Source organism: Lepisma saccharinum, chromosome 10 (genome assembly GCF_977018435.1).
Source record: "Lepisma saccharinum chromosome 10, izLepSacc3.1, whole genome shotgun sequence".
Lineage (NCBI taxonomy): Eukaryota > Metazoa > Arthropoda > Insecta > Zygentoma > Lepismatidae > Lepisma > Lepisma saccharinum.
This window is the reverse complement of record NC_139238.1, coordinates 28,659,051-28,684,884: the sequence shown is the minus strand read 5'-3', so window position 1 is coordinate 28,684,884 and position 25,834 is coordinate 28,659,051. Positions and strand designations below refer to the sequence as shown.

Here is a 25,834-nt window from a genome sequence, read left to right as displayed (position 1 = left end):
TACAAGTGCCTGTTTTTCCAATCTAACCAGTTGGGTGCCAATAAAAAATTATCAACCATTAGTGTAGTTTTACCACAAGCAGATGGCCCAACAATAAGACACCTAATATTATCAGGCAGCAGCACTCCATTTATCTTATTCTGCTGTTCAGGTTCTGGCAGCCTCTTTATAACATCCCAGGTGCTCATATTATTATTTTGTCTGCATCGATCCAGCTGTTTTCCGGATGACCCAGCCATTTGACAAGTAACTTGTTGCCTTTTCTGCGGATGACTTTTTCTATGAGATATGTGTCAGGCTGTTTAGTTTTGCTGAGCTCTTGTTCATAGAACCTGCCTTTGAGAATTTCTCCTCGGTGATCCTTTATTATATATGTGTTAAGGGTCCCGGGTTTAACTTGAACTACTGTAAATAATTCAGTGCTCCAGTTCCTTGTAAAGCCTCTCTTGAATAAGTGCTTATATTTGCTTATTCTTACTTGATCACCCACCTTGTATTTGGCTTTTCTTGTTGTTGGCTGGTATCTAGGATAATAAACAGTCCTGATCAATTTTTGCTCATCAGATGAAGTTACTTCGGAGGGCTTCATGTTGATTGTGGAATGGACCGAGTTGTTATATTTATGTAGAAGTTCTGGAAGAATATTAATCCATTTGTAATTACCTTGAAGTGTAAATTGTTTATACATAAGATTTTTTAAGGTTTTGTTGAATCTCTCTACAATTGAGGCCTTGAGATCACGGTAGCTCGAGTAATGTTTTATTGCCTGGCTTTTAATAAATTGTTGAAACACAGAATTATAAAATTCTTTGCCATTATCTGTTTGCAAATAGCGCGGGGATCTTCCTGAATGATTGATGATTGTCCTGAAGGCTTCTGTAACACATTTTCCAGTCTTGGATTTGAGTGGCACAGCCCAGGCAAATTTTGAAAATGTATCTATTACAGTGAGTAGATACTTGTAGCCCTTGTTGATTTTGTCTAAGTTTTTCAACTGTCCAGTTGCCATTTCAATCAAGTCGCTCTGCCATAAATCATCTATGCCTTTTGTAACTACTGGGAGTCTCTTATAATTATGTCGGGCTTGTCTGTGTAATTCATCAACAATAATTTGTCTAGACATGGTATGAAAACAAGAATATTGCAACTATAGGGTGTTCAGCAGCTGAGACTGCAGGATTTTCTAAATATAATTTGTCCCCTATTTGTATTTTAAATTCCAAAGAGCCATCATCTTCAGTATAGGCTGTTTCTAATGTATTAGGATCTGTAAAATCCTCTAACTCTACATTGGTGATTTTTGGTTTGTTGTCAGCATTTGTTATTGATAAGGTGGGGTAGTGGTGTGCCTGTGGCTGATGCCAATATTTGATCTTGATTGGTCTCAATGTGCCTCCAACAAAAAACTGGTAATAAAATTGTGCAGGGGACAGCATATATATTTTGCTACCTGGTGTAAATGGTGAATCATATTCTTTATTGGGGATGCTGTACAATTCAAGAATTACTGAATGTTTTGGATTCTCGATTATGCCTGTTATTTCCTTTTCTGCTGTGAGCAATCTGCTTGTTACAGATTCAAGATGCTCATTGATGGTCCTAACAACATCATCATGGCCTGGCTTGATCTTTACGTCCACAACAAGTTTCTTGTATTGTTGCACTATTTCTTGGAGCTGGGTGGCAAAAACAGACAAAGCACTTGCTTGATTGGATTCCATGGTTCCTAGCTGTTGCTTGATATTAGCTACAATTTGTTGCAAATTTTCAACAACTGCCAATTTTGAATTTTGAGCAGTAAGATCATGGACCTGTCTTCTGATATCCTCAAACAGGGCATGCAGTTCATTAATATGTTGATTGGTTGGTAGAGTGGCAACTGTCTGAGTGAGATGTTTGATCTCTGCCTGGATATTCTTGATATCTTCTGATTTCAATATGCGATTCACTGCCCTCTTAATATTTTTAAGTTCCTGTGATGTAGGCAGATTTGATACAGTATTTTGCAAAGATTCAAGTGCCAATTTCACATTGTTTAATTCAGAAGCATCAGCCACATTTTGCATAGCATTTTGGAGCAGGGCTATATCTGCCTGAGAGGGTGTTGATTGTTGTAAAATTTCAAGTTTTGTTTGGATATCATCTATCAAGTGATGAAAATGAGATAGTTCAGATTCAGTGTTGAGGTTTTCAAGCTTTGTGATCTGTTGCTGGACACTAACAAGTGTATCTACAATCCCGGGCAGGCGAGATTCTAGTACATTTGCCAAATCACTTTGCACTGCTGCTATTGTACCTTCAAGATGGGTTATGGAACTTTGAATTTTTCCAAAATCTTCATATGTTTCAAGTTGCAGCTTGATGTTGGCAACACTCCGAGTTATTGCATTCAAAGCATCAGAAGATGGCAAATTGTTCATAAAATTTTCAAGTGTCTCAATTTTTCCTTTAACCTCGGCTATGGCATTGTTCAGAGGGTCCAGATTAGGTATCTCGAGTGACTGAATCTGTTCTTTTAGAGTGGAAATCACTAGATCAAAATCTTCTTGTGATTTTATGCTTTTGACAATTGTTTGGAGCTGTGCCTGGACATTATTTATCTGCTCTTCTAATTGCTGTTTCAATTGCTCAGAGTTGGTAGCCTGGGTCTTAAATTTGGCTTGAAGAGCTGCTACAGCTTCTTCCAAACTTTGAAAATTATCCAATGTAGCCAGATCAGTATATTTCTGAAGCAACACTTTGAGTTCGGAATCAATTTTGAGAAGAGGGTCCATGCATTGTGATTGTAAATTTGTAATTTCTAATTGAAGACTGGCATTGAGTGTGGTTTGTAAAGCTTGTAAATCACTTCTTAATTTCTTGACTCTGACATCAAGCATCAGAATCTCATCACTGTGATCTTCATGCCTTGTATGGCCAAATATATCATTAGGCATTTTGTTTTACTGGTTATTTATTATAGAGTATCTGATTCTTAATTCTATAAAAAAGGGTATAAGCTTGTCATAGGATCCAGGGACCTCAATATATAAGCAGTCACCAGCAGAAACAGTATATACAGTGCCAGAAACCATGTTTGAGTGCTTAATTCTGTAAATATTTCTCCCTACTGAAATCTTGACATCACCCTCGGGGGTTGTAATAAATTGCAATTGCCCACCTACAGGTAATTGGTAGTGATTTAAATTATTGTTAAATATGTACAATGTTTTGCCTGTTTCTTCATCATTATCTGTAAGTATGCTGTTCAGATGAATAATTAACAAGCCACTCAGTTTAGACATTACAGATTGTAAATCAGGAGAGGGTAGTGGTGTCGGCAGGTCCATAATAGCCTGTTTTTTGAACCCAAATAAGTTCATAGGCATGTTTATTTATTTCAAATCATGCTCTGGAATTGGGCATTGATTTCCATTTTTCAAATCACAATGCCCCCAAGGTAAAGTATGTGTGCCACATGACAAAATGCATCTCTTATCATCATGTGGGTCCAGGGCCACTTTTCTTACAACATTTGAAGTCAACAAGTGATCCTCACTCTGAATTCTATTTTCTGATGTTCTGATTGAACTCTGTGATTTGATGCAATTTTTGTAATCTTCAAATACAAGCTCTTTTTCAACAGTTACTCTGCCAATGCCCTTGGCCTTTTTGGCAACAGCACCACTACATGTTTCAAAACTGTACATCTTGGCTCTTAACCCAGCAAATTCCACAATAACATCACCAAGTGTCTCATCTTTTAACTTGCCAGGCACCTTTTTGTTGTGGTGTTGTTGAATTCTTGTATGTTCACTGGTATCAAAGTATTGAAACAATTCAGGCTGTGACATATCTTGATAAACATCTTCTGTTTGAATTTCAAGAATAAAACTATCCGTGTCCATGTACAATAATTTTACACGATCACCGTAAAAAGGTTTCAGCACATCATAATACAATATTAACATATGTAATTTGGACAATTCCAATATCACAGCCCCTACATAAATAGGTTTATCAAACTTGATCTTTGTTTTCATCATGTTGAAAAGTGCCATGTACTCATCATAAATTCTTCTGTAATTGAAGTTGGGCTTTGCAACCAATTTTTTGCTCCGGCTGGGGTCAGTAATTATTTTAACATCGGTATGTTTCCTGACATTTTCAATTGTTTTGCCATACACTGAATTCACCATCAATTTAAACAAGCCCTTATCAAATTCGCTCTTTGCAGATGTTCGAAGCTCCGTATTTGTATCAATGTATGGTTTCAACCATCTTGAGTGCCTGAACCTCAAGACTTTGCCAACTTTGGTCACTTGGACACCATGTTTCATCAGGAATTGGAGGTTTTTATAATATATGACATAACCTTGTTTTGGATCCAGTGTCATCATGAGCTTCTTCTGTTTAGAGCCAGGTGAGCACTGAACCTCGGGAATTGGGGGCAGATCAGAAAATTTGTTGTGTAAATCATCAGGAATTGTCAGATCAGTCTCTAAGAAGAGGCCATACTCACTGTCATCAAAATCCTTAAGATCTTCAATATTGAAATCTTCGACCCACTCAAGCTCTGCATATGGCAATTTATCCATCATAGCGTGACCATAGAGGTTGTTTGCATCTCCATACAGTATATAATTTGATGGCCGTGTTGGATCATAATCAGGCATGTATTTGTTATTTGCTCTGGCATATCTCTGGGAACATTGCACCATCCCCCCTCTTATACATTCCTCCATAAACAGATACTTTTCTTGATCGTGGATCAGATCCAATGGCTTTTTGGTGTTGAAAAACATTGCAGCCCATGCTAGGCCCGGGGCACTGTAAAAATACACTGGGTCCAGTCCATAATTTTGCATGGAAGATTTTCTGAATATCTGTATTATATCAGCTAAGAGGGTAACATCAAGTTTCAAATAAGCCATGTGATAATCACCAAATGTCTGGCAATTTAAATTGTCCCACATCAACTGGGCATGGTGATAATCTTCATCACTGATTCCAGATCCTCTGATTTTGCTGTAAAATGCTTCTTGTGGTGGCAGGGAACACTCATCAAATTTAGAAGAATCTGTGACATAGTCATATGGATATACACCCTTCCGCCTAATTAATTTCAGGTCCTGATTTGGAAACAATGCACGTGTGATTTTCAAGTCATCATCAGATAATTGAGAGGCCAGTGTATCCAGGCTAGCAGGTAAAAATCTGTAAGAATCAAGAAATCTTAATTGAATAGGAACACCATCAACTTTAATTATCTTGCTAATAGATATATATTTTTCATCATTTTCAGCTAAAATATTTAAATTCTGCTTCTCAAACCCCTCGTACTTGATCAGATGATGGAAATCATAATTGGATGCTCCATGGCAAAATATGGGGATAAATCTTGGTCTCTTGATCTGAATATTACAGCTATTACACAGGGCCATTAAGAATTTACCATCTGTATGAGAATGGTGTTTCACCTTGATATTTGTATCTGAAAATTCAGAATCACATACCGGGCATTTTTCTGCATTGTTGAAATCCTCAATCTGTTCCTCTGTTAAAGGCAACATAGGCTTTGATTTTAATAAGATGTTAGATGCTATGTCACGACACATATTTTCCATTCTATGTGCAAATTCTTTGATGGCATCTTCTCCCATGTATGAATCTATTTTAATAACAACACCGTCCCGTATAACCACATAACAAAAGCTGGATGGTTCATGTTGCTGGTATGGTGTACTTGATGATTCTTCTGGATCTGGGCTACAGAATGCAATAGGTTTGAGGTTCGATTCGAAATCACAGACAATATATACTGGGTGTTCCAACAGGGCTTCATACTTTTTGAATTTGCAATTTTCACCTGGATTGGGCATCACCATATGAACAGGTTTATGGTTGCCACAGTATTTCAGATGCTCTTTTAACTTGTTTTTTGCAATTTCTGCATTCTCTTCCCGAACCCCCTTCACCATTTTTTGACCATCAAATACAGTCAAACATCTTCTGCACAACTTGAATATTGTATGAGTTTTGTCTAGTTGTTTTCTGACTAAAGCTTCAAGACTGTGTATCAGAGTGTAATGATATGTGCCACCCCCTTCAATTAAGAGCAGATCAATCGGAATTGCAGATTCATCATCAAGTGTACTGATTCTGAGAGGTTCTATCAAAGAATTGCCACGTCCAGTAGAACAAATAAAAACATTAATAGATAATTGTTTGCCATTGATGTGCCTGGCCCTTTTTTCAAATTTATCAATATTCTGAACTGACATTGGATATTCTAAACCCTTCATTGCATCGTCAAAAATATGTTCATGCTGTTTGTAATAACTTATTCTCTCAGGATGCCTTGAAACTAGAAACAAAGCAGCTAATATACACCACAGAAAACATTTCTGGTCGGTATTTTCTATATTAACCACGGCTCTTCTGTTTTTAATATTGGCAGGTAAAGGCAGATAAGTGGATCCTTGTAATGGAGTGAATTCAGAAATATTAACATATAACTTGTGTGATGAACCGCATAGGCTCCATCCGGACTCTTTTGCCGCAAATTCAGAGTGTTTGATATTTAATTGATCAATCAACCTGCTTATTATTTTGTCTGAATTTGCATTTGAATATACCGGTACAGTTTCTGTTATGTGGGGCTGTGTAAATTTTGTGCCATTTGGTTTCTTATATTGTACAAACAATTTGAGGGATAGCTTATAAGAGCCATTTTGTGCATTAAGAATTGCCTGCAGATCAGAATTTATACTGTTCAAGAAATTCTCAATGCCGCATCTTAGCTCTGATACAAACTGGTAATTCTTAAGTTGGGCATTAAAACTGCTACGGGTAGGTTCATGGCGTGGCTGTTTTGCTGCTCTGGCATTAACAGGTGCTTCGTGCCTTCTTTTCAGACCAGATGTAGATGGTTGAGAGGGCAATGCAGAGCAAGTATCTTTATGTTTATATGTGAAATATTCCATGTTGTATTTTCTATTGCATTTGGGGCAAATTTTTGTGGGAGTTTTGTATTTGTCTGGATTACAAATTTTTTGATGCTTGGCCCAATTGGGGCTGGATATATTTTTATTGCATTGATTACAATATTTTTGATTCGGCATTTTTGTTGTTGTTTATTATATACAATTTCCTGGGTTTCAATTCAAAACTTTATACTGAATAAAAATATCAGTTGGGGTTCAGCACTGTACTTTGTGTGTGTGTATGTATATATGCGTGTATACACTTAATATTTTTTGGCTTTGGTATTTATATACAATTTCTTGGGATTCAATTCAAAACTTTATGCTGGATCAGTTGGGGTTCAGCACTGTGCTTTGTGTGTGTGTGTATGTGTGTACGTGTATTAATAGTTTTGGCTTTGGTATTTATATACAATTTCTTGGGATTCAATTCAAAACTTTATGCTGGATCAGTTGAGTTCAGCACTGTGCTTTGTATGTATATGTATATATGACCTTACTTGGATTATTCCGCCAAATTATATGCTTCAAGTCTCCTATACTTTGGTGGAGCAGTGGGTTCCACTGCCAATCCAGCAATGGTGAAGAATCTGCACTGTACCCTGGCTTTTATAGTTTTACAGAGCCAATAGAAACACTGTAGGGGTATATTCAGAAACATGAGCTATTCTCTAACATTTTTGCCGAAGTACTTTCTTCTGAGTGTATCCCGTTTTTCTGCTGAGCGTACATGCAATCCCGACCGCAGCGCCTCCACGCTTAGGGGAGCGGAATTGTCTGGAACTAATTTGTAAAGGATCGCTGCTCCAAATATTGATCGACACGCCGGTGCTGGGCTCGAAATGAACTGATCGCTGTGCAGAAAGTATCGATCCCACCGCTTTGGGGCCGTCATGCGCACATATTGTTCAAGTATTGATCTTATATTTTCTCGGGGCTTGATTTTATATATGAACAGATTACAACAAATAAATTGAATATAACAAATGCAAAATATCCTAGTTTCTATTCAATCCTTTTATGTGAATTGAAGAAACCAACAATTCACATATCCCCATACCGCCATATGCTTGTCCTATTATTTCACTAATAGGCAATGTTCTCGAAGAGTCCTAATAGGCAATGTTCTCGAAGAGGCCTAATAGAACAAGATACAGCGGTATGAGAAATATGTGAATTGAAAATATTTTAGTAATATACGACGTCTAAGAAAAGGAATATTCAGCTCCAAAGTACTTTGTCTAATGCTTGCTACCATTTCCCTATTACTGGCAAAAGAAGTTAAAAATGTTGACATAATGAAAAAAATGGACTTGTTCCCAAGTATTCACCGAGTTCAGGCATTTGCACATAGATGGGTCTGTTGTCACGGAGCAATTCTAGAAGAATTACATTGTTTTAATATTAGATATGTAAATTGAACCTGGTATCCAAGAACTTAAACCAGAAATAAATATGTATGTGTGTATGTGTGTGTGTGTATATATGTGTGTGTGTGTGTGTATGTGTGTGGATGGCCAGTTTTAAGTATGGCCACAAGAGGGGCATATTTTTAACAAATTTATGGATAACAATCTCACAGAAGTACCTTTTGTAAGTATAAACAAATCAATCTGAGAGGGTCATACTTTCTGAGGAAATTCCCGAGGGCATTTTCACAAAAATCTTAGATTAGACAAGATTCCACACTTGAACAAAAAGCTCATATGCTCATGTTAAGCTTGTTTTAAGTATAGCAAATCTGCTTGAGGAGGGGTTCATACTTTCTCGGGTTTATAGTACCGTAAATACAACTACTCACTAGGCTCCAACCAAACCAAGGGGACGAAGTGCATTGTAGTTCCAACATAGATGAAGATATTACAAAACTAACTAGTTGCTTTCCTCTACTCATAGTACAGTAGGCTCCAACCAAACCAAGAGGACGAAGTAAATTGTAGTCCAACATAGATGAAGATATTACAAAACTAATGGGTTGCTTTCCTCTACTTATAGTACAGTAGGCTCCAACCAAATCAAGAGGACGAAATGCATTGTAGTTCCTACTTAGATGAAGATATTACAAAACTAACGGCTTGCTTTCCTCTACTTATAGTACAGTAGGATCCAACCATACCAGGAGGACGAAGTGCATTGTAGTTCCACATAGATGAAGATATTACAAAACTAACGGGTTGCTTTCCTGTACCTATAGTACAGTAGGCTCCAACCAAACCAAGAGGTCGGAGTGCATTGTAGTTCCAACACAGATGAAGAGATTTCAAGACTAATAGGTTGCTTTTCTCTACTTATAGTACAGTAGGCTCCAACCAAACCAAAATAACGAAGTAAATTGTAGTTCCAACATAGATGAAGAGATTGCAAAACTAACGGGTTGCTTTCTTCTACCTATTGTACAATAGGCTCCAACCAAATCAAGAGGACGAAATGCATTGTAGTTCCAACTTAGATGAAGATATTACAAAACTAACGAGTTGCTTTCCTCTACTTATAGTACAGTAGGTTCCACCAACCATACCAAGAGGACGAAGTGCATTGTAGTTCCAACATAGATGAAGATATTACAAAACTAATTGGTTGCTTTCTTCTACCCATAGTACATTAGGCTCCAACCAAACCAAGAGGACGAAGTAAATTGTAGTCCAACATAGATGAAGATATTACAAAACTAATGGGTTGCTTTCCTCTACTTATAGTACAGTACGCTCCAACCACACCAAGAGGACGAAGTGCAATGAAGTTCCAACATAGCTGAAGAGATTTCAAGACTAATGGGTTGCTATCCTCTACTTATAATAGTAGAGTAGGCTTTAACCAAACCAAGAGGATGAAGTTAATTACAACATAAATGAAGATATTACAAAACTAACTAGTTGCTTTCCTCTACTTATAGTACAGTAGGTTCTAACCAAACCAAGACGACGAAGTGAATTGTAGTTCGAACATAGATGAAGATATTATAAAACTAACGGGTTGCTTTCATCTACTTATAGTAAAGTAGGCTCCAACCAAACCAAGAGGACGAAGTGCATTGTAGTTCCAACATAGATGAAGATATTACAAAACTAACTAGTTGCTTTCCTCTACTCATAGTACACTAGGCTCCAACCAAACCAAGGGGACGAAGTGCATTGTAGTTCCAACATAGATGAAGATATTACAAAACTAACTAGTTGCTTTCCTCTACTCATAGTACAGTAGGCTCCAACCAAACCAAGAGGACGAAGTAAATTGTAGTCCAACATAGATGAAGATATTACAAAACTAATGGGTTGCTTTCCTCTACTTATAGTACAGTAGGCTCCAACCAAATCAAGAGGACGAAATGCATTGTAGTTCCTACTTAGATGAAGATATTACAAAACTAACGGCTTGCTTTCCTCTACTTATAGTACAGTAGGATCCAACCATACCAGGAGGACGAAGTGCATTGTAGTTCCACATAGATGAAGATATTACAAAACTAACGGGTTGCTTTCCTGTACCTATAGTACAGTAGGCTCCAACCAAACCAAGAGGTCGGAGTGCATTGTAGTTCCAACACAGATGAAGAGATTTCAAGACTAATAGGTTGCTTTTCTCTACTTATAGTACAGTAGGCTCCAACCAAACCAAAATAACGAAGTAAATTGTAGTTCCAACATAGATGAAGAGATTGCAAAACTAACGGGTTGCTTTCTTCTACCTATTGTACAATAGGCTCCAACCAAATCAAGAGGACGAAATGCATTGTAGTTCCAACTTAGATGAAGATATTACAAAACTAACGAGTTGCTTTCCTCTACTTATAGTACAGTAGGTTCCAACCATACCAAGAGGACGAAGTGCATTGTAGTTCCAACATAGATGAAGATATTACAAAACTAATTGGTTGCTTTCTTCTACCCATAGTACATTAGGCTCCAACCAAACCAAGAGGACGAAGTAAATTGCAGTTCCAACATAGATGAAGAGATTACAAAACTAACGGGTTGGTTTCCTCTACTTATAGTAGGCTACAAAATTCTCCAACCAAACCAAGCGGACGAAGTGCATTGTAGTTCCACATAGATGAAGATATTACAAAACTAACGGGTTGCTCTCTTGTACCTATAGTACAGTAGGGTCCAACCAAGCCAAGAGGTTGAAGTGCATTGTAGTTCCAACACAGATGAAGAGATTTCAAGACTAATAGGTTGCTTTCCTCTACTTTCAATGTATGTGATCACAGCGTCAAACGACTGTCCCAACCGATATTACTGAAGTATCAATTTAATGGATTGAATTGTCAACGTGGAGTATGAATGATCATTCCATTCTAATATGTCATAGACCGATCCTACAGAATACTAGTGTCATTCTACGTAGTAAGTGGAACCGAAACGTTTGACAGTCGCTGAATGAAAATTATATCCAATGAAGTGGGAGGAAGTGGCAACAGAAGTGAAGGTAATCCGAAACACAGACATTTGGTATTAGATGAGAAAAATGTGGCTTCTTATTTAATGAATGCATAATTCCACCGAACGATGCAAAGATGGAAATGATGCGCATCGCGAATCAGTAGACATATTGGAGTCTGGATGAGATACTACTTCTGTCACGCTTGTTTCTAGTTATATCAACGGTGAAAGTAGAGCATATTCCAGGTTTGCTAATAGATGGTGGCTATTCGCCAAATTATGGGCGTGGTTTCTCGAAGATTAGAGGAGTATTATGTACATGTACTGGAAACATGAGCACTTACCTAGAACCTTGTTTCCGTTGAAGAGATTTTCCAAATCAAAGTTTCCTCTCGCGGATTTCATGGAGACCTGGAAGGACGTGAGGTCCATGTGGGTCTTCCCATCCTTTTTCATTGGCTGTCCATCGATGATCCATTTTATGTTGCAGTCAACTGAAACAAGAAAAGAGGATTCATGTGCGTTTACTCTTCCAAGTGTTTAAGACGCAGATAAATATACACATCATAGTCTGCTTGCCAGAGGACAAATATTTTTATAGGGGGGTCAAGCCATTCATAAAACTTTAATAGTAGAAATAATAATAACAACAAAAATTATCATGATTCTGATTGTTATACAGCAATAACTATTACAATCTAATATGCATAAACCAAATGTATTCAAAATTTATTATTATTATATTCTTGTGAAGATTGTTGTACTCGATCCACCAGAAGAGTTAGTGTCTATAACATCCGTTTCTCATTATTTTTTTAATATCTCGTTTTGTTAGTTTATTGAAATTCATAATTATTAAATTTTATTATTAACTTTTACACGCTTCGTTGTATGAAAAACTTTAAAGTTTTGGGGAAATTTTAGCCATAACGTTTGTTGTATGACTTCTCACATACAACTATAATCAAAGGCCTGCTTTAGACGAAAGCATTCGCCTTAGCATTTATCTCAACATTTATGTCATGGCCAAAATGCTACCGTGGAAAGTAAAAAAAATATGGCATATTTCATGACATTTCTCCGTCCTATTTCCGTAGCATAACCAATCGAAAGCGACCTCTAGGTCACAAGTGCAAATGTAATGGCGACCGAGTGAGATGTAAGCAATGTATCACTTCACATTTTTAAAAGCCTATAACTATTCAACCGAGAGGAATAAGGTTTCATATAAAACTGTATTAGGTACAAAACAATGGCGCTTCTTAAGTACATACTTTATAACGTATACAGTACATGTTTGAAAGTTTCAATTGTGAACACCGTGCACTCATCACAGATGGTGTAACTCGACGTGCCTTTCGTGCTGTATATATTATGCATTGTAATCACAAAAGGTAACCGAAATGTTACGTGAAATGCTTCCGTGTAAAGTATTATTTACTGCTGCAATATTTTTGGAAGTATTTACATAGCATTTATACCAGCAAAAATGTTAAAGGAATGCTCTGGACGAATACTGCCACGTGACACTTTCTTGTAGCTCCCAAGATATGGAACCACAAATTAGGCAACACTGCTCCTTGCTCCGGCTAGTCAGTTGAGGCCATCAGTTGCCACCCAGAGATCGGGTATAAGACGTTCCCCAATCCTCCAGTAGTGTAACAGGATTTGATTTTGGTTTGAATTTAAAATTTTCGGTCCGTCAACACTAAGGCTATTTTGCACCCGTCACATTATACGGGGTTCAACACATAACAACGTTGCATAACTAAAATCATAAAATATTAAAATCTTCTGACTTTCGTTAAAAGCTGAGGCTGTAAAAAAGCACTCAGCACAAAGGACAAAACACAGAAAAACACAAACAAAATTATACTGGCCATGGGACCAGTCGCCAGAGCCTCGTTAGTCTGCAGTCCAGGGTGTACTACGTGGAAGTGAGGTTGACTATTGGGTGCACTACGTGGAAGGAGCACCCCTTACACCCCTAGTGTAACAGGAAGGCAACCTCCGAATTGTATCGCGCTACTCAAAGAAAATTCAAAAAATTTAAAATTAAAATGTTCAAAACTTTAATTCCGAAATGCGCGCGTACATGACTTATTTGCACAAATATAAGATCATATGTTGTTGAGTCCTGCTGTGTATACATTAGTTTCGTCTGCGTTTTTCGTGTTAGTTTTGCCTATCATAATTAAATGCTTCGCTCTCAGCACAGCTTCACCTTCGTTATAATTCCTGGAATTCACATCGCATTCGCAATATTTTAAAATATCGCGTAATTTAAACGTTTCTTCCACACGAGAAATGCCAACACGCTGGTACTACGTACTACTACTGAATGTAAACAAAGATTTATCCTACATAGAGCGGCCATATTGGAAGCGACACTAGCGCTCAGGTGGTAATTTTAATCGCGAATATGTCCTCGGTTATATCTACTGATCGTATTTGGCGCTGCAGTCGAAGTGCAGTTCTAAAGATTTTCACTTCCAGTTCACAACTTCAAGACCGTACTGCGAGATCATTCTCGAAGTATGCTCACTTCAAGTACGGTCTTGCACCTTTCGGACACGGCCTAAGTTTACGTCTACATGCGTTATCTACGCGTAATCTACACTAAGATTACATAGGCTTATAGTTTACATAGTCTACTGTAGACAATGCAAACAACAGGGAAGAAGGAAATCCCAGTGGTCTTTAAAAGAGAAAGTATTTTCTTCTTCAAACATGTCGATACTGGGCTTATAACCAACTTAAGACCATCTGACGTAATCAAAGTTATCGAAAAAGGGAAAAAGGGACTACCGGAAGAAAAACAAATGACAGCTATAGTGAAAACTGGCATTATTTTTTACACTGACAAAAGGGAAGGCTAAAAATAGTTTTTTTTTGTCTTATTACTGCCTAGGAAAGTGCATGTGTCCTTAAAGCAGATTTTTCCACGTGTGAAATGGTGGAAATAGAAGTAAAACAAATCTTGTCGTTCTACGGACATCGAATTTTTTTCGGTATGTCGCGACAAGTTTATTTTGCAGTTCAATGAATACGTAGTGAATTGTTTGAACGTAAATAAAAAACACTTATTTCTGGACAGTGGAATACTTCACGCTCTCTATGTCCACCTGCTGATGCCGGTTGCTGCTTCTAGAACCATGCGCGTGCCTTGCACGGAGAACGCCGAGCGCCATGTTGTCTACGTTGATTACGTAGATTACATGGTTTACATAGTCTACATTGTCTACACGTAGAATGTAGACAATCGTTGTTTACGCGTAGACGCACATCACTGCTTGGAACCTAACTTGGGCAAAATCGAAAAGTTTTCCAACCCATAATAATAGCACGCAGGATCATTCGCCAAATAACTGTTACATTTGCGAAATCACAAATATTACTCTTTATTACTTTGCTTCTTAGGCTCCAGGAGGCTAACACAATTACTTGTAAATTTGATTAAACCTTGAAATTTCGATGGGTTGCCCCATTGCCCCCGCCAAGTTACGCCTATGCATACCATATAAAAATACACACAAGAAACCGATTTACATGAATGTTCAATGCGAATTAACGAAAGCAACTTAGTATGCGGTGGGCAACAATTTAAAAAGCCAGCGTAGAACTTTTGAAGATGCCATAACACCCTAACACGTAGTATTATTACCCCACTCAAAAAAAAACAGCCAATAGAATAACACTCTATTGTTGAAAACGAGGGAGGATTACAGTGCTTTAATAATAATTTAAAACTATGTAAAAATAGCGAAATTAAAATTATAAAATACTCATTTGCCCTTGTACACAAAATAATGAAATAAAGCTTTAGTCTATGGATTTTTAACAAAGATTAAATTATTTCAACATTGTCCATTGTTGACAAATTACTGATTTTAGGACTTGAAATTTATGTAATTTGAGCTTAAACAACAATTTTTTTGCGTGAATGATATAAATAATCCTAGCCATCCTGGGTTTGATAAGTAAATCAAATGTTGTGTATATACTAGATACTAGTTCGCATACTTCAGATTACTACTTCAATATTTAGTGCACGAAGAAAGTGATTGTGCTTCAATTGGCAAAGGAAAGTGCAGTAATTCTTACGGTATCCTGTTCACGTTTCTTGAGAAGATATGTCGGGAAAATTAACAAGTGTGCCAACTACTTCCGGTCTAAGCAAATGTCATTATGCACTTTAGGCTTTTGAGGCGCTGTAATTATTATTTACAATAAAAATAATCAACATTGTGACACTCACCCAAGGAAAATGAACCTCATTTTTCTTCGTTTGGAAGATTTGAAAACAAAGCATTAAACCTTACTGAATCTAGACGCATTTTGTCTCGGCAATTATGAAAGTTCCTTGGCAATGTAAGCAACAAAGGAACGTCAATAATTATTTATAAAAATATATGTACGCACAAGGGAATTGTTGTTATTCTTTATAAACAATATTAAATTTTAAATGCATGTATGAGGAAGGTAATCTACCAATAAGACTTCGAAAGATGTCCTGAGATTTTATTATTTAGTAAAATTGTGTAAAGTTGAGAATTAGTTGATAATTGATTTAGGCAACCTTGATTAATGGGGCAAGGCATTTAATATTGGGCTCTAAAATTCCTGAATAATATCAAATAAAAATGCAATTATGGCCTAAAATATAGCAATACAATTACCCAAAATTAAAAGAAATTACTAGGAAATTTTCAAACATTTCATTAATATTAGTTCCTTAGCAGATAATGAGTTAGTTTTTAGAGAGCAATTAGTGCCCAAACAAATTATTTCATGATTCACATTTTTATATGTCCAAGCAAGCATTTTTTTTTATATATATAAAAAAGGTGCAGTCATCAAATGCTTTGCCCTATTGATTAATATTAAAAGTTTCACAAAATCTCTTGTCTGCGGTGCATGTCATAAAAAAATAGGAATTCCTATTTCTTAAGTAACAATCAGTGGCGTAGCGCAGTTCTCTGGGGGCCCCCTTGAAAGCAAAATATTGGGGGCCCCCTTACCGACAAAAAAAAGTATGATGCCGGAGTGGGGCGGACGTACAGTTTTTAGCTATTACCGCCCCCTCCCACAAGTTGTACAGTACAAGAAATTAACTTTTACCCAAAATAATACCTTTTTTGTTATCGACTTATAAATAAGTGTATTACCTCCTTGAAACTAAATCAGGATGGTTTGAATCTCTGATAAATAACTGGAAGAAGAATCTGTAAATCTTTTCTCGTATTTAAACGCAGGAGGGAAAAGCTTCCCACTGCCAAATATTTTGTTCGTGATATTTGTGTTTTTTGCTTGAAACATTTTTTAATGAAATTACATACGTATAATACACAAACATTGAAAAAAATACTGTTGTTGGGGAATTGTTATGAGATAGTAAACACTCATTTAATGGACTTTGAGGTGGTTGCACCTTCAGCTCCTAAGCCACATAAGCCTTCTAATACTAATAGTGACCAATATACTCAAGCAAACTTATCACTGCAGTTATGTGGGTTCAAATGGACCTCTCGATTTCCGGTGGTGACCTAACATCTCACAAAGTCAATTGCTATCTGGTACGAAAAAATGGTCGCGATAAAGCTGCGAGAGGACCCTATTCACTGGAAATTTGTCGCTTGGAAGGACTGAACCACTCGCCCCCCCACTTCTTTTCGATAGACCGTTGATCATATATTTCTTAAAGAAATAACCGTTTTATTAATAGATCGTCAGTGCTGGAATTTGCATAAGCATTCTCCTCCAAATACTGCATTGTCATCCTTCTATTACCAAACTCTGAACAAGGAAATTCGCAGACAGGAATTTTCACTTTTAACACTGCAGATCACAAAATCGTAACACATTGGAAAAGAAAAACTGGTTCGACAGAAATGTCCACATAATTTCAATATGTAAGAGAAATGAACTTCACAAAATTACACAAAATAATGGACACATATAACTCATACGCTGTGTACCCTGCGTGGCAGAGGAAGGGATAATGACCCTCAGTTCAGGGCAAGGTGGTAATTGCCCCTGGGCCCTACTGCGTTTTTGGGCCCCTTTGAAGTAAAACGTAACAAGTGTAGACAATGTGGGAAATTCATTTCAACTCGTATATGAAAAGGCTTGGGGCCCCCTTCAAAATATTTAATGTGAAGTTAAATTTTAAATATCACGTGTAACACTAATATTAGTGGTAAAAGGTAATGAATTACAAAGTTTGATGTTTATTGTGTAGCAATAAGGAATCGACTGGTTGAGCAACTGAATCTTTCTACAGGATTCCTAACTGAAGACAAGTGACACACTCCACTACGTTTACGACAAACTATAAAGGTGTGAGATGAGGGATGTTTTCCTATCGATGGCCATCTGCGAGCAAGTAAGTTAATTCTGCATTTGGGAGGGGATCCATATGACAAGTTGGCCGGGCCCCTTTGGCTGAGACAATACCCCACTGCTTATTATCGCAGACGTCGTTACATGATGTTACTGGGAACCAGATTTCTGTTTCGCAATTTTTTTATTTTTTTTTATTTGGGACACTAACTGAAATTTCTGTTATAACATCATTAAGCCTTGTTTCCATGATTATGAAAAACTAAAAATGCTGACCAAGGCAGTAATTTATTTTATTAAAAACATAAACTAAACGTAACGTTTCAACCTTCTAGCAAGGTCTTCTTCAGACTCTGTATCAAGTACAAAAGTAACAAGATACAAAAACAGGGCATTATATATATACACAAACATTACTCCCTCCAGACTATTTAGAAAGTTGTTTGGAACTTTCTAGCAGGTGACTTTCACTTGCCAACTTTACTTTCACCTAAAAGGCTAAACACAATTACTTCCATATAGAATGTGGTTGGACTTTTAATCTCACGCTCTTTTCCCTTCATTTTTCTTCCTTCTCCTCTCCTCTTTCTCTCTTGTCCTTTCCACTCTTTCTAACATCTTCTTCCATTCTTTGTTTAACTTCAGTCCCCCATTCCAGTTCATTGTGTCTTCTTCACCTTTCTTCTCTTTCCTTGGCTTCCTTTCATTTTCTCACTAGCATTCTCTTCTCCCTTCCTATCTGCTTAGCCTCATCCCACTCTACGTCATGTCCTGTTTCTCTCGTGTGTTTAAATATTGCATTTCTCTCTCTCTTAAGTCGTACATCATCCCTATGTTGTTTCAACCTGTCTTTCAGCCTTTTTTTTCCTTTCTCCTATGTACACACTCTGACATTATTTACATTTTACTTCGTAGATAATCCCTTCCTCTTCCTCTTCTCTGTTTTCCTCTTTCTTGTTTGCATTCCTCGCTATTCCTAAGATGCTTCTCCCTCCCTTCCTGTAAGTTTTAATTCCCGCTTTCTTAAGCACTTTGCATATCTTTTCTGTGGTCTTCCCCATACTCCTTATTCCCAACCTTCTCTCTTTTTCTTTCTTCCTCTTTTTCTTTCTCTTCCAATTCTTCCCTGCCCGTTTTCTTCCTTCTTCTGTTTATGTCCAGTCTATCCTGCTTCTCATAGCCATTCTTTTCCAGCTGTTTCCATAGGCTATTTATTTTGCCTTCTTTTTCACATTCTTGCATGCATATTTTCTTGATTCTGTCCTCCATATTCTTTATAAAATTTCTTTTTGTCACCTCAATTACATCACTTCTTTTGTGGCAGAATACCCCTGCTGCACACTTCTTCTGATGCCAAGCGGTTTCAATTTCTTCTCCTCTCTTCCTTTTCATCAATATATCAAGGTAGCTTAACTTGCCTTCTTCTTCTATTTCAAGTTCCAATAATATCCCTCTTTCTTCATCTTGTATTTCTTTGGCAAAAATATCAAGCTGCCTCTTCGTTCCCTTCCATATGCCAAAACAATCGTCCACATATCTGCAAAACAGAATTATTTTGTCACCTCCTTTTTCTATCACTTTCTTTTCCCATTCATTCATAACCAATTCAGCCAATGCTGGGCTTAGACTGGAACCTATATTTAGTCCTTCACTCATTAACATTATTTTATCTCCCATTATACTGTAACCGTTATTCCAAAGAAGGCAAAATAAATAGCCTATGGAAACAGCTGGAAAAGAATGGCTATGAGAAGCAGGATAGACTGGACATAAACAGAAGAAGGAAGAAAACGGGCAGGGAAGAATTGGAAGAGAAAGAAAAAGAGGAAGAAAGAAAAAGAGAGAAGGTTTGGAATAAGGAGTATGGGGAAGACCACAGAAAAGATATGCAAAGTGCTTAAGAAAGCGGGAATTAAAACTTACAGGAAGGGAGGGAGAAGCATCTTAGGAATAGCGAGGAATGCAAACAAGAAAGAGGAAAACAGAGAAGAGGAAGAGGAAGGGATTATCTACGAAGTAAAATGTAAATAATGTCAGAGTGTGTACATAGGAGAAAGGAAAAAAAAAGGCTGAAAGACAGGTTGAAACAACATAGGGATGATGTACGACTTAAGAGAGAGAGAAATGCAATATTTAAACACACGAGAGAAACAGGACATGACGTAGAGTGGGATGAGGCTAAGCAGATAGGAAGGGAGAAGAGAATGCTAGTGAGAAAATGAAAGGAAGCCAAGGAAAGAGAAGAAAGGTGAAGAAGACACAATGAACTGGAATGGGGGACTGAAGTTAAACAAAGAATGGAAGAAGATGTTAGAAAGAGTGGAAAGGACAAGAGAGAAAGAGGAGAGGAGAAGGAAGAAAAATGAAGGGAAAAGAGCGTGAGATTAAAAGTCCAACCACATTCTATATGGAAGTAATTGTGTTTAGCCTTTTAGGTGAAAGTAAAGTTGGCAAGTGAAAGTCACCTGCTAGAAAGTTCCAAACAACTTTCTAAATAGTCTGGAGGGAGTAATGTTTGTGTATATATAATGCCCTGTTTTTGTATCTTGTTACTTTTGTACTTGATACAGAGTCTGAAGAAGACCTTTCTAGAAGGTTGAAACGTTACGTTTAGTTTATGTTTTTAATAAAATAAATTACTGCCTTGGTCAGCATTTTTAGTTTTTTGAAATTTCTGCTATTATTTAAAATTTCAGGAGCACATTGCGGGGCATCTCGGGGCCCCACCGCATTGCGGGGGCGGCAGCTACGCCACTGGTAACAATCAATACATGGTATTTACTTATTTCAATTTAAAATTGTGTAACGCTATGGGGGCAGCTTGAGTTAAAACCTTAGGTAATATGTCAATATGTGACTTGAGACCGGCAAGCCTCCACCACTATGTAACTCAAAGTAGAGCTAGTTGCCCCCATAGTGTTACAACACATAAATGGACTACAGAAGTTTTAAAATGAACTGAAATAAGTGTTCCTGAAATGTACTTTTCTTAAGCCGAGAAATCGGTGAATGGGAGGTTTAACAAGCCTAAAAGGAAACTAAAAGTCCTCCAAAAACGACTAAAACTTACTCAAAGTGAGGTTGCTGTTTCCATTTCCATAGATCGGCAAAAGAAGAATCCTTCCTTTTCCTTCATACTTTCCGACGATACTGTAGTAAGGGAAGAAGAGGTCAAATTCCATGTGGTACTTTTCAGGATCAATTCTGCAATATTAGTTATACATTTTTAAGAAAACATGTAAAAAGTACACATTATATAGCCAAGGGCAAAGATAATAGTAGAAAATTGTCCATTACTATTTTAATTATATTTTATTCTACTTCTATTGAACACTATAATCCGCATAAGATGCAAAATTTTCAGTATGTTTTGGTAATGAAAACGTTAGAAATGAAAATTATTCATAGATAGGCGTAGCGATATGACGACCTCATCGTCCAGTGACTTGTTCACTGCAGTTGGTCAACCGACAGAGTGAAATGGTCAACATTTAGATCTGTTGGGATTTACATTGCTGTCCTGTCATGGCTCTATGAGCGTCCCACAATCGACTTAAGTGGGGTATGCAGTGGAGAAGCGTGACATATTTACGTAGTCATCACAAGACTTGCCAAACATCAGGGTCAATCTTTCAAGGGCAAGGGGGAGGGGCATTCCTACATTGATAATGATGATAACAGTGTTCGTACATGACGTGTGAAGTAGAGATTGCTAAATATATTCTTTTTTTCTTTTTTTTTAAATGGAGGAACTGTTAAACTTCTCTCTCCGAAATTCGGATTGCTTCCGAAATCCGGGTAGTAGAATTTTTGAATAAGTATGTATATTACCTCGAGAACAAAAATCTTGATCAATCTTGTTATTTGTAAGCATAGTAAACACAAAACAGCAGGAAGTACTTCGTGTTTTGTAAACCAAGAACATTTTTTCCCCAAAAAATCGATATTTGAACCGCAGGATCCAAAAAATTAAAAGAAGAAATACTATGAAGAAAATAGAATGGATCCAGAACTGCTTTTTTTTCAGTTCTTTCTAGCACTAACCGTGGGGAAATTTATGCTTTTGCTTACTTATATTTTTTTCTATGCACCATTACTTTCATCGTGTATTCTGTGTAGGTTGCGTTGCGATGCTCTTCAATGTGTTTTTTTTTCTCTTAAAACACAAGAGCGTTGCATACTTAACAGTGCTGGACATTCTGAGAAGTTTCATCTTGATGTCACAGAAACCCTGCCGTGTTTGTAAGCAAGGACGCTGAAAAAAAAGGTCTCTCATGACCAGACCTTCAAAAGCGAGGGAAAAGCAGTCGAAGGACCTTGGATTCGCAGACCTGCTGCGATGAGCTGGCCTGCCTGACACCATTGCACTCAACGGAAACGCAGCGAGACGGTTGGGCACGGGGGAGGGGAGTGTAGAACTGGGTTCTCCTTTCAATGCGTTAAACTTAGTGAATCTCTTGCGTATTTGTAGCTGCTTAATGGTGTTACTTGACTAATTTCGCTCCAATATGCGAATATTCTGATTTATTATTTTTCTTTGTCATCGCCGCATCTCTCGATGACCGGACGCCTCGCCTCTGGGGGTATGGTTGGTGGACTACAATGTGATCCTCCCAGATAGATCCGAGGGATCCGCTGACCAACGACAGGTGCGGTCCTCCATTCATATTGGGGGTTAGGCGTAGAGCTGAGAACTCTGCACTGTAAAAAAGACATGTCAAGGATCAGCAATATGAGGCCATGGATGTTCCCAAGGTAAAATATTCCGGAGGTAAAATAGTCTCCCATTCGGATATCCGGGCGGGGACTACTTTGGGAGATCCCTGGACTAAGGATAAGATCTACATTAGAAATAAGGATATTGAATTAGGCTCCTGGAATGTTCTGAGCCTTTACCGGCCTGGGGCATTTCAGTGCACAGTTAATGAGATAATTAAGTATAAATCAGATGCAGTAGCTGTCCAGGAAGTTAGGTGGCCAGGAGAAGGGAATTGTAAAACTAAAAATTATACTTTTTCCTATGGTGGTACTGAAAATTATAATTTTGGAACAGGCTTTTTCATAAATAATAGAATTATCTCGGCTCTTAAAACCGTATATCATATGCAGTTTTACAGGGTAGGTGGCGTAAAATTATTTTAATAAACATACATGTATCAACGGAAGATAAAGATGATTTTTTATGCAGAGTTAAATCAGGTCGTTGATAAATTTTCTCAGTATGATATGAAAATTCTGTTAGGTGACTGTAATGCACAGATTGGCAAAGAAGAGACATTTAAACCCACGATTGGTAAAGAAAGTCTTCATGAATTAAATAATGATAATGGTAAAAGATTGATTACTTTTGCAACCTCAAAGAATTTAATTGTGAAAACACCACTTTTATACATAAAGATATCCATAAATATACCTGGTCTTCTCCAGATGGTAAAACTCATAATCAGATAGATCATATTCTCATTGATAAGAGAAGGCATACTAGTATAATTGACGTTCGTACACATAGAGGTGCTGACTGTGCCAGTGACCATTATTTAGTAATTGCTAAATTAAGAGAACGACTCGCAGTGACAAATCATAAGCAAATCTAAAAGTTATAAAATTTAGTACAGGAAAATTTGCTGATGAAAGAATTAAGAAAGATTACCAAATTAAACTGTTAAATAGATTTGATGTTTTGCAAGATTTAAATGATGATGAAAATATAAATGAAACAGACGTAAATAAGAATTGGGAGCACATACTTAATGCAATAGAATCAGCAGCTAAAGAAAGTATAGGATACCATAAACCGAGAAAAAGAAAGCCATGGTTTGATAATGAATGTCATAATCTAATAGAAATAAGAAATCAGGCTAGACTTAGGTGGTTAAATAACACTGATGATACAAATCTAAGCAATTATAATAGAATAAAGCGAGAAGTTAACCGCATGTTTAGAAGTAAAAAATAGATTACTTGAAAAGCAAAATTAACGAAATTGAAACAAACAGCAAAAACAAAAATATCAGAGATTTATATAAAGGTGTAAATGAATTTAAAAAGAGGTGGCAACCTAAAGTAAACTTGATAAAAGATAAAGACGGTGATTTTGTGGCTGACCCAAGCGATATTCTAAATAGATGGAAGAACTACTTTAATGGCCTTTTAAATGTTCATGTAGGAGATAAATCAGGTGAAAATGAAGTACACAAGAGAACCCTTAGTTCCAGAACCTAACTTGACTGAAGTTAAAGATGCTATTAAAAGGCTAAAGAATAACAAAGCACCTGCTATTGATTTAATACCAGCTGTGTTAATTAAATATGGTGGAAATTTGTTAATATGTCAAATTCGTAAATTAATTTGTTTGATATGGAATAAAGAAGAAATCCCTCAACAGTGGAAAGAATCCATAATTGTTCCTGTGTTTAAAAAAGGTGATAAAATGAACTATAATAATTACCGTGGAATTTCTCTACTCTCAACCACATATAAAATATTATCTAACATTCTTTTAACAAGACTAACCCCATATGCTTATGAAATTATAGGTGATTATCAATGTGGATTTAAACGTAACAGATCAACTACAGATCAAATTTTTCACATGAGACACAGACACTTGAAAAGAAGTGGGAATATAATCAAAATTTCCATCAGCTATTCATTGATTTAAAAAAAAAACATATGATTCGGTTAAAAGAGATAAATTATATAAATATTAGTCGAGTTTGGAAAACCTAAGAAGCTTATTAATATGATAAAAGTATGCACCAGTGAATTAGAAAGTAAAATTCGTGTGGGTATTAATGTGTCTGACAAATTTTCAATACATGATGGGTTAAAACAAGGAGATGCATCATCTCCATTGCTCTTTAATTTTGCCTTAGAATATGCTGTTAGGAAGGTAAAAGAAACTAACGAAGGACTAAAATTAAATGGTGTGACTCAGTTGTTAGCATATGCAAATGATGTAGACTTATTATGGGATGATATAAATACAATTAAGAATAATGCTAAAATATTTTTCAAAACTGCTAAAGAGATAGGTTTGGAAGTTAACAAAGAGAAAACTAAATATATGCTTACAGGCCGAAACCAAGTGTTAGATAATAATCAAAATCTAATTACTGATAACAACTCATTTGAACCAGTTTCCAAATTCAAATACTTAGGACTAATATAAACAAATTAAATTTATATTAAAGAGGATATATAAAGCAGGCTTAATTCAGGAAATGCATGTTACTTCTCTCTTCATAAACTTTTGTCTTCTCGTTTAATATCTAAGAAACTAAAAGTTAAAATATACAAAACCGTAATTTTGCCTGTAGTATTATATGGATGTGAAACTTGGTCCTTTACATTGAAAGAGGAACATAAATTGAGAGTATTTGAAACTAAGATCCTTAGGAAAATCTTTGGACCTAAAAGGGATGAGGCGACAGGTGAGTGGAGAAGGTTACATAATTTAGAACTACATAATTTGTATTCATGTCCAGATATTATTAGAATAATTAAATCAAGAAGACTTAGGTGGGCAGGCCATGTGACACGAAGTGGAGAGGAAAGAGGAGTTTACAGGATTCTTGTTGGGAAACCTGATGGCAAGAGACCTGTAGGAAGGCCAAGACGAAGATGGAGGGACAACGTTGAGATGGACCTAAAGGAAGTCGGTAGGGTTGGAGAAGAGTATATACATCTTGCTCAAGATAGGGACAGATGGAAGGCCTGTGTTGCTGCAGCCATGAACTTTTGGGTTTAAGAAGGCTAGAGAGTTAGTTAGTTTATGACGTTTTTATTTCAATTCATGATTATCACGTTGTGCTGAGTGAAAATTGGGATGGACAATTCACCTACTATTTCTCTTGCCGTTAGGCGTACTTGGGAAAAATTACAGTTAGAGTGAGATTACTTTCGTAACATCTCTGGCTATTTTGTATTTGCAACTTGAGAGCGAGTCATAACCCCGAAGGCTCCAATCAAGAAGTGAGCCGATGACGTCATCTTAACCCCGCATCAATCGTCAACCTTCTTGCTCACACTCGACACTGATGCTAGGCTCACGCAGTCAGCTGGAGGAGTTTCGAAATTAATTCGACTTTAAATGATGATTTTTGCCGTCCTTCAGCATTGTCATACTCGGGGTTACAAAATGAG

General features: G+C 36.8%; 1 protein-coding gene across 1 annotated transcript in view; it reads right to left on the bottom strand.

Annotated features, from left to right (window-relative positions):
• LOC145994040 (protein takeout-like) overlaps positions 1–25,834 on the bottom strand; it is a 76,482-nt gene that overhangs the window by 9,672 nt on the left and 40,976 nt on the right. The window contains exons 6-7 of the mRNA XM_083130123.1: positions 20,760–20,893; positions 11,692–11,841 (exon numbers count right to left, since the gene is read on the bottom strand). Of these exons, the coding sequence (XP_082986249.1) occupies positions 11,692–11,841; positions 20,760–20,893 (284 nt within the window). The remainder of the gene's footprint in view (positions 1–11,691; positions 11,842–20,759; positions 20,894–25,834) is intronic.